This window comes from Palaemon carinicauda, chromosome 10 (genome assembly GCF_036898095.1).
Source record: "Palaemon carinicauda isolate YSFRI2023 chromosome 10, ASM3689809v2, whole genome shotgun sequence".
Lineage (NCBI taxonomy): Eukaryota > Metazoa > Arthropoda > Malacostraca > Decapoda > Palaemonidae > Palaemon > Palaemon carinicauda.
This window is the reverse complement of record NC_090734.1, coordinates 119,033,447-119,048,671: the sequence shown is the minus strand read 5'-3', so window position 1 is coordinate 119,048,671 and position 15,225 is coordinate 119,033,447. Positions and strand designations below refer to the sequence as shown.

At 45.8% G+C, this 15,225-nt stretch overlaps 1 protein-coding gene across 1 annotated transcript; it reads right to left on the bottom strand.

The window, feature by feature from the left end:
* Positions 1-9,589: 9,589 nt before the first annotated feature.
* LOC137648212 (uncharacterized) lies at positions 9,590-14,518 on the bottom strand. The gene is made up of 6 exons (XM_068381137.1): positions 13,682-14,518; positions 13,186-13,321; positions 12,388-12,996; positions 12,086-12,261; positions 10,142-10,330; positions 9,590-9,772 (listed from the first exon to the last, which is right to left on the bottom strand). Exons 1-6 carry the CDS (start codon positions 14,516-14,518, stop codon positions 9,590-9,592), a joined length of 2,130 nt encoding a protein of 709 aa, XP_068237238.1.
* Positions 14,519-15,225: the final 707 nt, after the last annotated feature.

Genomic DNA, 15,225 nt, shown 5'->3' with positions numbered 1-15,225 from the left:
TTACGAAATTCGTAATACTAGGTGGGTGAATCCCTTGGTTCTGCTATATCAACTCTATAGAAATAAGCACTAAGCAATAATAGACATCATTAAGTCATGAGAGAATTTCACTAAATAGTTATTCAATGTGTGGCATATTCTATCTAGCTTAATCCCTTACGAACTCTATTTTCCCTCCTTAAATTATAAAAGACCTCTTGATAGCATCTCTTACTTACAATTTTGTTTGTGTCCACCGTAAAGACCGTCCACCTCTCTCCCCTAAATGGGGCCCTGGGTATGTTCCTGCCGAGGGTACGGGACCGTTAGGACAAACCCCTCACTTTGTCTCATGTTTCTATATTTCATTATTAACATCCCTTAAGTTATTGTTATTTAAACAGCAACCCTGACAACCCTTTTTTTTTGTCTCTAACTCTAAGAACAATGTGCTTTCTTACCTTATATTATAATTCCATCTTAAAGTCGTCGATGTCAATTCTCACCAAAACACGTCTGCTCTCTATCGCTACCCTGCGCTCAAGAACAACCTGTCGCTTTCCCAAGCACTTGAGCAGGGGTATGGCGGGAGATGGGTGAATGGTTCTTTTGTTTTCTTTGTTACTAACATATAAAAGGTGTCCCCAAAATTATTGTTTCTGACTAAAACTTCCTCATTTTAATTTTCTTATTATTTTATAACGTGTATGCCTCTATCAGTGACCGAAATTTAATTACAAATTTTGGATTTACCACGAATAGTCATTCAAAGTTGCGCGGGGAAAAGGTGAAATTTCCCTGAGTGAAATTTTCCCTGCATGAGACATCCCTGCGTTTACACCCGCCCCTTTGAAGCCTCTTGAGCACAAGGGGGTTCAACGCCTTATCGCTCTGTAACGCCCATTAGATCCGTCTCCTCCTCTAAAATCAAAATAAGTTTCGACAGCGGTCTGTCGTATTCCTTGCCCTCTCTCCTGACAGTCACCGTCCTCACCAAACCATCTTTCCCTACTTTGGTCTGCACTACTCTAGCCAATGGCCAATGGCAGCGTGCTTCATTCTCTTTGACCATAAGGACTACGTCTCCCACCCTGACGTTTCGTCGCTCTTTGAGCCATTTCTGTCTTCTGCAGACCCAGTAGGTACTCACGTTTCCAACGGGCCCAGAACTGTTCGGCCATATGCTGCACCTGCTTCCATCCTTGCTTAGAGTGACCACCTATTGCAACGTCGCAGCCTACAGGCGAATCTGCCATGTTTAAAAGCTTGTTCGGTGTGAGTGGAACCGGGTCTGTATTGTCTGAGGTGACGACAGTAAGGGGTCTGCTGTTAACCGTTGCCTCCACTTCACAAAAGAGCGTACACAGCCCTTCATAATCCAATTTCTGTGTCCCCAAGACTATATCTAAGACCCTCCTCACGGTACCTATCAACCGCTCCCATGCTCCTCCAAAATGTGAGGCGCCGGGCGGATTGAGAATAAATTCCACCCCACACCCGAGCAACTCATTGCGCACCTTGTTTCCTGCCAAGAACTCATAACTGGAGTCGAGAACTTTCCGCGATCCCACAATATTAGTGCCGCAGTCGCATCTAACTGTCTTGACCTGACCACGACGAGCCAAAAACCTCCTGAAGGCACTAATGAATGAATCTGATGTGAGATTCGAGGCCACCTCCAAGTGTATGGCCCTCATGTTCAAACAAGTGAATATAACTCCCCAATGCTTCATCTGTGCCCTTCCTCGTTTTACGAAGAATGGCCCAAAAAGGTCCACTCCGGTGCGATAAAATGGGGGTTTCCCCGACTGCACTCGATCGGGTGGTAGATCGGCCATTAGCTGCTCGATGGCTTTTCCGTGTGCCCTGCGACACCTGACACATCTACTCAGCACGCGTCGCACTGCTGCATGGCCCTTAATTACCCAAAATTTCTCCCTCACCTGGCTCAAAACATGCATTACACCCATATGGTTAGAATGCTCATGATAATACTGGATCACCATGTCTGTCAAGTGTCCCTTATACGGCAAAATAATTGGATGCCTTTCGCTTGGAGGGATATTTGCCAAAGATAACCTACCTCCAACGCACAGAAGCCCATTTCTCAGGATTGGTTTCAACCTTCTTAGGGAGCTAGAGGCCCTAATAGTTCCTCCCTTCTCGAGGCTCTCTATCTCTAACTCGTAATCAACACGCTGTGTTACCTGCACTACCACCGTTTCCGCTAAGCTAATAATTTAGGTGGACAGATGCACACCTAGCTCGCTGAGCAGCTGCCGATGTTTATAAATAATGTATCTAGCAAATAGCAACAACCAACCCAAAGCTCTAAGGAGCTTGATCCAACTAGAATAGTGGTGGATGATTTTATACATACCTGTTTGCCTTATGTCCATCCCAATCCTGAAACTAATTATTTTGTAGCCTCTAGTTCCTGTTGGTCGTATCTCACGCTTAACTTCCAATCCCTCCACACCATCTGACATTTGAGCTGGCTCAGTTGGCCAGAAACACTCCTCCTTCAACAGAAACTCCGGACCTTTTTTCCACCTTTCAGACTGCTTGGAACGTGTTGCATCGTCTGCTGGGTTCTCCCCAGAGTTAACGTACCTCCACTCTTTCTGATCACTGCCCTCCCTTATCATAGAGACCCGGTTTGCCACAAATGTCTGGTATCTGGCCTGATCGTTCCTAATATAGCGCAAGACGGTCGTTGAGTCGGTCTAATAATAGACCACATCTACCCTGAAATCTATCATGGTCAGAATAGTGTTTCCTAGTCTTACGGCCAGCACCGCTGCACTAAGTTCTAGGCGGGGCACCGAAACATGCTTCAGTGGTGCTACCCTTGCCTTTCCCATGATGAATCTGCAAGATACGTTTCCCCACAGATCCGAGACCCGCAAGTATGCCACTACTCCCAAAGCCATGACGCTTGCATCTGAGAACAAATGCAACTGTACTAGGGTGGCTGATTCCCATGGAATAACCTTCAGGCTTCTGGGCACACTGGTCCCGCTGGTCTGGCTCAGCCTCTTTGCCCACGCCTTGATACGGTCCGTAGTGTCAGGGTCCAACTCCATGTCCCAGGCTATCTTTAATCGGCAGAGGTCCTGCATGATGACCCTACCCTCGATTAAAACTGGCGCCAATATTCCGAGTGGATCGTAAATCGAGGCTATGGCTGACAACAGGTCCCGCTTAGTCCTTGGGACTGATATTAGCTCTGCGTGGACACCCAATTCATCAGTGGCCAAGTCCCACTGCACTCCCAAAGCCTTTGTCTTATGTGACTCTGATCCCTCTATAAGCTCTGAGGTGCTCCTACTGTACCACTCCCTCGGGATCGATGACATAACCTCCACGCAAGGGCTGCTGAACTTTGTCAATGTAAACCCCCCTTTCTTGCAGAGCTCTTTAACCTCCAACAAATTGACTAACAGTGCATCTTTGCGATCCTCGGCTCTCAAGCAGTCATCTACATAAAAATTGTTAGCAACTGTGAACCGTGCTTCCTTTGAAAATTCATTCCCAAAGTCGCTTGCCGTCTGTTTCAGCACGAAGTTTGCAATGCTCGGAGAAGAGCAGGCCCCGAACAGGTGGACTGCCATTCTCCACTCTTTGGGTTCCTCGTCAAGACTATTTTCCCACCAAAAGAACCTAAGGTAATCCCGCTGATACTCTGGTACCCGTACCTGATAGAACATAGTATTTATATCTCCTGTATAGGCAAATAGACCTCCCCTAAACTTTACCAACACACCCAACAGAGAGTTCATCATATCAGGTCCCTGCAAGAGTAGGTCATTTAAGGATATACCCTCCACCTTGCTTGCACAGTCAAATACAACACGGACCTTGTCTGGCTTGTCTGGATGTTGCACACCAAAATGAGGAATGTACCACACATTTCCCTGGCTGGCTGCAGTCACTTGCTCAGCATAGCCTTTCTGTTGCATCTCTCTCATGAAGGCACTATACTGCTTAGCGTAGTTACCATCCTTCACTAGTTTCTTACGAAGAATGTGCATACGGCGCAATGCGATGTCCCTTGTTTCTGGCAATGGCCCATGATTGCCACGCAGAGGCAATGGTACCTCGTAAGTTCTTCCTTTCTTTCTAACCCCTTTCTCTATTATCTCTAGCCATTTCCTGTCCTCTGCAGACATTTCCCTTCTGTTAGATGCAACATCGTCATACTCGCGATTGTAACTCTCAACCAGTATGCGGTCTAACTCAAGGCGCTTGCTTGTCACTTGGATCTTATTGACATGCTCTTGTCTCCTTTTGTCCTTTGCTCCACATACCACCCAGCCCAATAATGTTCGTATGGCATGGGGTTCATGGAGGCGTGTTGAATTGATAACTTCCCTTGGCTCAAGTAGGTGAGGCGCATTGTTCCCAATTAATAAACCTACCTCAGCTTCTACCTCTGGGATGTAAATTTCTCGCAAGTGTGGCCATCGTTCCAGATCTCTGGACCTGACTACATCGCACTCGTCTATCGGTATGCGAGGGGCACTCAACACCGGGGGGAGTGTAATGCAAGTCTTGCCCTCATAGTCCAATACTGACAATCCCGAGACTAGACTGCATGCAACTTCCCCTACTCCGTTGATGGTTTCAACATTCACCTTAACGTCCTGCCTCTCAGTGCTGCCTAGGGTCTGCATTAAAGCTTCCGAGACAAAGCATGTGGAACTCCCATTGTCCAAGAAAGCCTTCGTGAAAACCTCCCTTCCTTCCCTTGACCTAATCCTTATCGGCACAACTGACATCCCTGTACCAATGCTACCTCCTCTAACCGCCCTGAACATAGCAATTTTGTCATGTGTTCCTTCCTCCTGAGCCACTAAGGCTCTATTTGAGTGCTCAGATCCTATCACTTCTACTTCTTGGACCACTTCTGCTCCTTGGACCACTTCTACTTCCTGGTGTCGATGCAACAGCGTTGGGTGATTCCCATTGCATATGTTGCAACTTTTCCTGTTTCTGCAATACTGAGACCTATGACCACTTCTCAGACACCCAAAACAGAGCCCCAACTCCCTTATGGCTCCCAGTTTTTCCTCAGGTCCCATTTGAGATATTTGGTGGCATTCATCCACTATATGGGGTCCTGTACAGTACCAACATGAAAGCGGGGCAGTTCTGTTACATGAAACTTTCCTAGCCTTAGTTGGACACTCAGCCTTGACTGTTGCTTTTCCTTCTCCTACCCGAGGGGTGTCTTCCCTTCTGCCCCTCTGAAATAGGTTCAAGACCCTAGCCTCTCCTTCAATGAAACTCACCAAATCATCAAACGACACAGGCCTCTTTTTTTTCTCATTAATCTTATCAGCAACTCTCCACCATCGAGCCTGCACCCCTAAGGAGAACTTGCCAATGATCAACCTCATTGTTTTTGGATTTTGTAATTCGGCAATGCCATAAGGGACGCACGAAATTGCATTCCTGCAAGTTTTGAGTGCCACCGAGTACTCGTCATACTCTTCCGCGTTGTTTTCCCTTATATCTTTCCATTTAATGTTTTTCCACAAACGCGGTGGCTATCTGTTCTAGGTTTCCTTATCGCTCCTCCAGCAACTTCCTTGCCTGCTTATAGCCCTCTGAAGCTTCTAAGTGGATGCAAGATGCCACAATATCGTTTGGCATGCCTGTCGTGTATAAATCCAGATACCTCAGCCTTTCCTTATCCATTCGTCAACTGGCTACTAAAGACTTCATCGAAAGCGCGAATGAACTTAAAATACTTTGTACGATCCCCATCAAACTTAACTATATCCTGCTTGGGCATCAAGCTTTTAAGGTTGCAAGAGATTAGCGCCTGCATGACTTCCCTATTGCTCAAGTCCCTCTGGTCATTCTCGCCCTAGCAACGGCATCCACTTAACCCAATCTCGGGCACTTCCGTATTCAAATGCATGGGTCTCTCACTCCCGCTTACATCAGGGCTTGTGTGTTCTCTTACCCTAGGGAGGTGAGTTATTTCCTTTTCTTTTACTCTGACTTCTCTCAGGGCCTTCTCCTCTGCCTCCACTCCAGCTAACTCTGCCTCTAAACCGACCCTCTCCCTCCTAGCCTTTAGTGCTGCTTCCTCTCGCTCTATGGCGTCTATCTCCTTCATCGCCCGTAATTGTGCTGCCAACCTGGCTCTAGAAGCAGCTAATACTGCATGTCTGCTCCCAGTAGAACTCGCGCGCGACCGCTGAGATCTCCCGGAAGCAACAGATTGCATACCAATGACTGATGCGCTATCCCCCAAATTTAAATGTCCTTCCTCTTCCCTAGACTCTTCAGTGCACTCACCTACCTTATGGCCCTGATTAACCCCACTCTCCTGCCTAACCTCAAGTCCCCGCAAAAACTCCTGTACCTCTACGCCATCCTTCTCTAGGGCTTCACTTAGACGCTGACACAATTCAGACTTGTTCCCTCCTCTTGGGAGGCCTCTAACTTCCAACTCCTCTCTCAATTGCGCAACCTTTAGGGTCTCCATTTTCCTAGGCCCCGTTCCGGCACTCCCTATGAGCTAACAAAATTCCCTAGTTGAATCGTAGCTGACCTAACCGATGAGTGGCCGAGAACCTGCACTACTCAATGAAGACCACCATCAGTACCTATGTTGCGACTGCCTAAATCCTCTAAGCCTAGAGACTGTCCGTAAATGTATCAATGTCTCGTGGCCCGGCCTCCTACCTGAAAGATCTTCTATTTGACATATCCCGGCCTTTACCTGAAAGAACTCCTACCTGAAATAACTTCTATTTGACATATCCCAGCCTTTACATGAAAGAACTCCTACCTGAAATAACTTCTATTTGACATATCCTAGCCTTAACCTGAAATAACTTCTATTTGACATATCCCAGCCTTTACCTGAAAGAACTCCTACCTGAAATAACTTCTATTTGACATATCCCAGCCTTTACCTGAAAGAACTCCTACCTGAAATAACTTCTATTTGACATATCCCAGCCTTTACCTGAAATAACTTCTATTTGACATATCCCAGCCTTTACCTGAAAGAACTCCTACCTGAAATAACTTCTGTTTGACATATCCCAGCCTTTACTTGAAATAACTTCTATTTGACATCTCCCAGCCTTTACCTGAAAGAACTCCTACCTGAAATAACTTCTGTGAAATAACTAAACCCCTCCTTGTTATGCCTAAGTTCTAATACCATGCAGCATGCAGCAAACTAACAGCTGTCAAACTGAGAACTCTAGTGACCATTGGCTTAGGATTACAGCGCCCGTAACCGACGTTGGAAGTGGTTTCTTCATATGGATATTCCTCCAATTGGTAAAGTTAAATTGGGTAACCGTAACGTTACGTGCTAAGTTCTCATTTGAATGGGTTTTAAATTGGATCTTCCAAGAAATGTTTTCATGCCACACACAGAATAAACTTATGTATTAAATCAAACCCGTGATACCATTAACCTAAACCAGTTATGAGGACCTATAGACGATTATACCTAAACCAATACAGAACCAAGGGACCACATTATAAAATTCCACAAGGTTTCCCTCGACGATCAGATATCACTATCAACTCAAAATACATGAATAATGACCTGAGAACACAACATTCTGACCTTTTCCAAGTCTTAATGCACTACACACATCTGTTCCTGCTCACCTTCGAGATATTTGCCTAACAAATAAACTACTCAAGTCCAAATGCAGAATTTCCATACTATTTTTAATTAAACATCAACTCCTCTGTCATAAAAAAAACACAAAATAATTGTCACTCTAAATATTACACTACAGGACAATTTTCCTTAATGAACTTCGTCGATCATCTTAAAACTTAGAAACATTTAATACCCTCATAAATCTGGGTCCTGTGAATGAAATCTTTCACACGTGCTGACAGCAACAGCTTAACGATGCAGACAATACCTAATTGCACCCATTATAACCTTTCCTTCCACTTAGCTTGTTGCGCGATGTCTGCAGACGACTTGATCTTCTTCTCAGCTTTCCAGAGGGACCACGTGCTTCTTCAGAGTTCCACCCACGCTGTACCACAAAAGGGGGGACGAAAATTTGACTATAGGGTGAGGGGGTCTTCGTGGCTGGGTTATTTAGTACTCGTCGACATTTTTGGTTTTTTATTTGTGACGTGTCACTGGAAAAATTACATACAATGAGAAATTCATATGGACAATTCTTCAATTAATAAAAACTAAACATATAAAAAATAAGAAATTAAAAAAAAAAGAAATCAACAAAAGTAAAATCATAATGATTAATAAAAAACATATTTAAAGAAAACCCTATTCTCTACACATTTCAAACAACATTATTGGAAACCTCTATTGCTATATCTCGTTAATTGTGATTCCTTTGTATTCTATTTCTTGCATGTTACACATTTTTAATATTTCCAATAAAGGCCTCTAGTATAATGACTTGATTACGAAATTCGTAATACTAGGTGGGTTAATCCCTTGGTTCTGCTATATCAACTCTATAGAAATAAGCACTAAGCAATAATAGACATCATTAAGTCATGAGAGAATTTCACTAAATAGTTATTCGATGTGTGGCATATTCTATCTAGCTTAATCCCTTACGAACTCTATTTTTCCTCCTTAAATTATAAAAGACCTCTTGATAACATCTCTTACTTACAATTTTGTTTGTGTCCACCGTAAAGACCGTCCACCTCTCTCCCCTAAATGGGGCCCTTGGTATGTTCCTGCCGAGGGTACGGGACCGTTAGGACAAACCCCTCACTTTGTCTCATGTTTCTATATTTCATTATTAACATCCCTTAAGCTATTGTTATTTAAACAGCAACCCTGACAACCCTTTTTTTTGTCTCTAACTCTAAGAACAATGTGCTTTCTTACCTTATAATTCCATCTTAAAGTCGTCTATGTCAATTCTCACCAAAACACGTCTGCTCTCTATCGCTACCCTGCGCTCAAGAACAACCTGTCGCTTTCCCAAGCACTTGAGCAGGGGTATGGCGGGAGATGGGTGAATGGTTCTTTAGTTTCCTTTGTTACTAACATATAAAAGGTGTTCCCAAAATTATTGTTTCTGACTAAAACTTCCTCATTTTAATTTTCTTATTATTTTATAACGTGTATGCCTCTATCAGTGACCGAAATTTAATTACAAATTTTGGATTTACCACGAATAGTCATTCAAAGTTGCGCGGGGAAAAGGTGAAATTTCCCTGAGTGAAATTTTCCCTGCATGAGACATCCCTGCGTTTACACCCGCCCCTTTGAAGCCTCTTGAGCACAAGGGGGTTCAACGCCTTATCGCTCTGTAACGCCCATTAAATCCGTCTCCTCCTCTAAAATCAAAATAAGTTTCGACAGCGGTCTGTCGTATTCCTTGCCCTCTCTCCTGACAGTCACCGTCCTCACCAAACCATCTTTCCCTACTTTGGTCTGCACTACTCTAGCCAATGGCCAATGGCAGCGTGCTTCATTCTCTTTGACCATAAGGACTACGTCTCCCACCCTGACGTTTTGTCGCTCTTTGAGCCATTTCTGTCTCTTCTGCAGACCCAGTAGGTACTCACGTTTCCAACGGGCCCAGAACTGTTCGGCCATATGCTGCACCTGCTTCCATCTTTACTTAGAGTGACCACCTATTGCAACGTCGCAGCCTACAGGCGAATCTGCCATGTTTAAAAGCTTGTTCGGTGTGAGTGGAACCGGGTCTCTATTGTCTGAGGTGACGACAGTAAGGGGTCTGCTGTTAACCGTTGCCTCCACTTCACAAAAGAGCGTACACAGCCCTTCATAATCCAATTTCTGTGTCCCCAAGACTATATCTAAGACCCTCCTCACGGTACCTATCAACCGCTCCCATGCTCCTCCAAAATGTGAGGCGCCGGGCGGATTGAGAATAAATTCCACCCCACACCCGAGCAACTCATTGCGCACCTTGTTTCCTGCCAAGAACTCATAACTGGAGTCGAGAACTTTCCGCGATCCCACAATATTAGTGCCACAGTCGCATCTAACTGTCTTGACCTGACCACGACGAGCCAAAAACCTCCTGAAGGCACTAATGAATGAATCTGATGTGAGATTCGAGGCCACCTCCAAGTGTATGGCCCTCATGTTCAAACAAGTGAATATAACTCCCCAATGCTTCATCTGTGCCCTTCCTCGTTTTACGAAGAATGGCCCAAAAAGGTCCACTCCGGTGCGATAAAATGGGGGTTTCCCCGACTGCACTCGATCGGGTGGTAGATCGGCCATTAGCTGCTCGATGGCTTTTCCGTGTGCCCTGCGACACCTGACACATCTACTCAGCACGTGTCGCACTGCTGCATGGCCCTTAATTACCCAAAATTTCTCCCTCACCTGGCTCAAAACATGCATTACACCCATATGGTTAGAATGCTCATGATAATACTGGATCACCATGTCTGTCAAGTGTCCCTTATACGGCAAAATAATTGGATGCCTTTCGCTTGGAGGGATATTTGCCAAAGATAACCTACCTCCAACGCACAGAAGCCCATTTCTCAGGATTGGTTTCAACCTTCTTAGGGAGCTAGAGGCCCTAATAGTTCCTCCCTTCTCGAGGCTCTCTATCTCTAACTCGTAATCAACACGCTGTGTTACCTGCACTACCACCGTTTCCGCTAAGCTAATAATTTAGGTGGACAGATGCACACCTAGCTCGCTGAGCAGCTGCCGATGTTTATAAATAATGTATCTAGCAAATAGCAACAACCAACCCAAAGCTCTAAGGAGCTTGATCCAACTAGAATAGTGGTGGATGATTTTATACATACCTGTTTGCCTTATGTCCATCCCAATCCTGAAACTAATTATTTTGTAGCCTCTAGTTCCTGTTGGTCGTATCTCACGCTTAACTTCCAATCCCTCCACACCATCTGACATTTGAGCTGGCTCAGTTGGCCAGAAACACTCCTCCTTCAACAGAAACTCCGGACCTTTTTTCCACCTTTCAGACTGCTTGGAACGTGTTGCATCGTCTGCTGGGTTCTCCCCAGAGTTAACGTACCTCCACTCTTTCTGATCACTGCCCTCCCTTATCATAGAGACCCGGTTTGCCACAAATGTCTGGTATCTGGCCTGATCGTTCCTAATATAGCGCAAGACGGTCGTTGAGTCGGTCCAATAATAGACCCCATCTACCCTGAAATCTATCATGGTCAGAATAGTGTTTCCTAGTCTTACGGCCAGCACCGCTGCACTAAGTTCTAGGCGGGGCACCGAAACATGCTTCAGTGGTGCTACCCTTGCCTTTCCCATGATGAATCTGCAAGATACGTTTCCCCACAGATCCGAGACCCGCAAGTATGCCACTACACCCAAAGCCATGACGCTTGCATCTGATAACAAATGCAACTGTACTAGGGTGGCTGATTCCCATGGAATAACCTTCAGGCTTCTGGGCACACTGGTCCCGCTGGTCTGGCTCAGCCTCTTTGCCCACGCCTTGATACGGTCCGTAGTGTCAGGGTCCAACTCCATGTCCCAGGCTATCTTTAATCGGCAGAGGTCCTGCATGATGACCCTACCCTCGATTAAAACTGGCGCCAATATTCCGAGTGGATCGTAAATCGAGGCTATGGCTGACAACAGGTCCCGCTTAGTCCTTGGGACTGATATTAGCTCTGCGTGGACACCCAATTCATCAGTGGCCAAGTCCCACTGCACTCCCAAAGCCTTTGTCTTATGTGACTCTGATCCCTCTATAAGCTCTGAGGTGCTCCTACTGTACCACTCCCTCGGGATCGATGACATAACCTCCACGCAAGGGCTGCTGAACTTTGTCAATGTAAACCCCCCTTTCTTGCAGAGCTCTTTAACCTCCAACAAATTGACTAACAGTGCATCTTTGCGATCCTCGGCTCTCAAGCAGTCGTCTACATAAAAATTGTTGGCAACTGTGAACCGTGCTTCCTCTGAAAATTCATTCCCAAAGTCGCTTGCCGTCTGTTTCAGCACGAAGTTTTCAATGCTCGGAGAAGAGCAGGCCCCGAACAGGTGGACTGCCATTCTCCACTCTTTGGGTTCCTCGTCAAGACTATTTTCCCACCAAAAGAACCTAAGGTAATCCCGCTGATACTCTGGTACCCGTACCTGATAGAACATAGTATTTATATCTCCTGTATAGGCAAATAGACCTCCCCTAAACTTTACCAACACACCCAACAGAGAGTTCATCATATCAGGTCCCTGCAAGAGTAGGTCATTTAAGGATATACCCTCCACCTTGCTTGCACAGTCAAATACAACACGGACCTTGTCTGGCTTGTCTGGATGTTGCACACCAAAATGAGGAATGTACCACACATTTCCCTGGCTGGCTGCAGTCACTCGCTCAGCATAGCCTTTCTGTTGCATCTCTCTCATGAAGGCACTATACTGCTTAGCGTAGTTACCATCCTTCACTAGTTTCTTACGAAGAATGTGCATACGGCGCAATGCGATGTCCCTTGTTTCTGGCAATGGCCCATGATTGCCACGCAGAGGCAATGGTACCTCGTAAGTTCTTCCTTTCTTTCTAACCCCTTTTTCTATTATCTCTAGCCATTTCCTGTCCTCTGCAGACATTTCCCTTCTGTTAGATGCAACATCGTCATACTCGCGATTGTAACTCTCAACCAGTATGCGGTCTAACTCAAGGCGCTTGCTTGTCACTTGGATCTTATTGACATGCTCTTGTCTCCTTTTGTCCTTTGCTCCACATACCACCCAGCCCAATAATGTTCGTATGGCATGGGGTTCATGGAGGCGTGTTGAATTAATAACTTCCCTTGGCTCAAGTAGGTGAGGCGCATTGTTCCCAATTAATAAACCTACCTCAGCTTCTACCTCTGGGATGTAAATCTCTCGCAAGTGTGGCCATCGTTCCAGATCTCTGGACATGACTACATCGCACTCGTCTATCGGTATGCGAGGGGCACTCAACACCGGGGGGAGGGTAATGCAAGTCTTGCCCTCATAGTCCAATACTGACAATCCCGAGACTAGACTGCATGCAACTTCCCCTACTCCGTTGATGGTTTCAACATTCACCTTAACGTCCTGCCTCTCAGTGCTGCCTAGGGTCTGCATTAAAGCTTCCGAGACAAAGCATGTGGAACTCCCATTGTCCAAGAAAGCCTTCGTGAAAACCTCCCTTCCTTCCCTTGACCTAATCCTTATCGGCACAACTGACATCCCTGTACCAATGCTACCTCCTCTAACCGCCCTGAACATAGCAATTTTGTCATGTGTTCCTTCCTCCTGAGCCACTAAGGCTCTATTTGAGTGCTCAGATCCTATCACTTCTACTTCTTGGACCACTTCTGCTCCTTGGACCACTTCTACTTCCTGGTGTCGATGCAACAGCGTTGGGTGATTCCCATTGCATATGTTGCAACTTTTCCTGTTTCTGCAATACTGAGACCTATGACCACTTCTCAGACACCCAAAACAGAGCCCCAACTCCCTTATGGCTCCCAGTTTTTCCTCAGGTCCCATTTGAGATATTTGGTGGCATTCATCCACTATATGGGGTCCTGTACAGTACCAACATGAAAGCGGGGCAGTTCTGTTACATGAAACTTTCCTAGCCTTAGTTGAACACTCAGCCTTGACTGGTGCTTTTCCTTCTCCTACCCGAGGGGTGTCTTCCCTTCTGCCCCTCTGAAATAGGTTCAAGACCCTAGCCTCTCCTTCAATGAAACTCACCAAATCATCAAACGACACAGGCCTCTTTTTTTTCTCATTAATCTTATCAGCAACTCTCCACCATCGAGCCTGCACCCCTAAGGAGAACTTGCCAATGATCAACCTCATTGTTTTTGGATTTTGTAATTCGGCAATGCCATAAGGGACGCACGAAATTGCATTCCTGCAAGTTTTGAGTGCCACCGAGTACTCGTCATACTCTTCCGCGTTGTTTTCCCTTATATCTTTCCATTTAATGATCTTTTCCACAAACGCGGTGGCTATCTGTTCTAGGTTTCCATATCGCTCCTCCAGCAACTTCCTTGCCTGCTTATAGCCCTCTGAAGCTTCTAAGTGGATGCAAGATGCCACAATATCGTTTGGCATGCCTGTCGTGTATAAATCCAGATACCTCAGCATTTCCTTATCATTCGTCAACTGGCTACTAAAGACTTCATCGAAAGCGCGAATGAACTTAAAATACTTTGTACGATCCCCATCAAACTTAACTATATCCTGCTTGGGCATCAAGCTTTTAAGGTTGCAAGAGATTAGCGCCTGCATGACTTCCCTATTGCTCAAGTCCCTCTGGTCATTCTCGCCTGAGCAACGGCATCCACTTAACCCAATCTCGGGCGCTTCCGTATTCAAATGCATGGGTCTCTCACTCCCGCTTACATCAGGGCTTGTGTGTTCTCTTACCCTAGGGAGGTGAGTTATTTCCTTTTCTTTTACTCTGACTTCTCTCAGGGCCTTCTCCTCTGCCTCCACTCCAGCTAACTCTGCCTCTAAACCGACCCTCTCCCTCCTAGCCTTTAGTGCTGCTTCCTCTCGCTCTATGGCGTCTATCTCCTTCATCGCCCGTAATTGTGCTGCCAACCTGGCTCTAGAAGCAGCTAATACTGCATGTCTGCTCCCAGTAGAACTCGCGCGCGACCGCTGAGATCTCCCGGAAGCAACAGATTGCATACCAATGACTGATGCGCTATCCCCCAAATTTAAATGTCCTTCCTCTTCCCTGGACTCTTCAGTGCACTCACCTACCTTATGGCCCTGATTAACCCCACTCTCCTGCCTAACCTCAAGTCCCCGCAAAAACTCCTGTACCTCTACGCCATCCTTCTCTAGGGCTTCACTTAGACGCTGACACAATTCAGACTTGTTCCCTCCTCTTGGGAGGCCTCTAACTTCCAACTCCTCTCTCAATTGCGCAACCTTTAGGGTCTCCATTTTCCTAGGCCCCGTTCCGGCACTCCCTATGAGCTAACAAAATTCCCTAGTTGAATCGTAGCTGACCTAACCGATGAGTGGCCGAGAACCTGCACTACTCAATGAAGACCACCATCAGTACCTATGTTGCGACTGCCTAAATCCTCTAAGCCTAGAGACTGTCCGTAAATGTATCAATGTCTCGTGGCCCAGCCTCCTACCTGAAAGATCTTCTATTTGACATATCCCGGCCTTTACCTGAAAGAACTCCTACCTGAAATAACTTCTATTTGACATATCCCAGCCTTTACTTGAAAGAACTCCTACCTGAAATAACTTCTATTTGACATATCCCA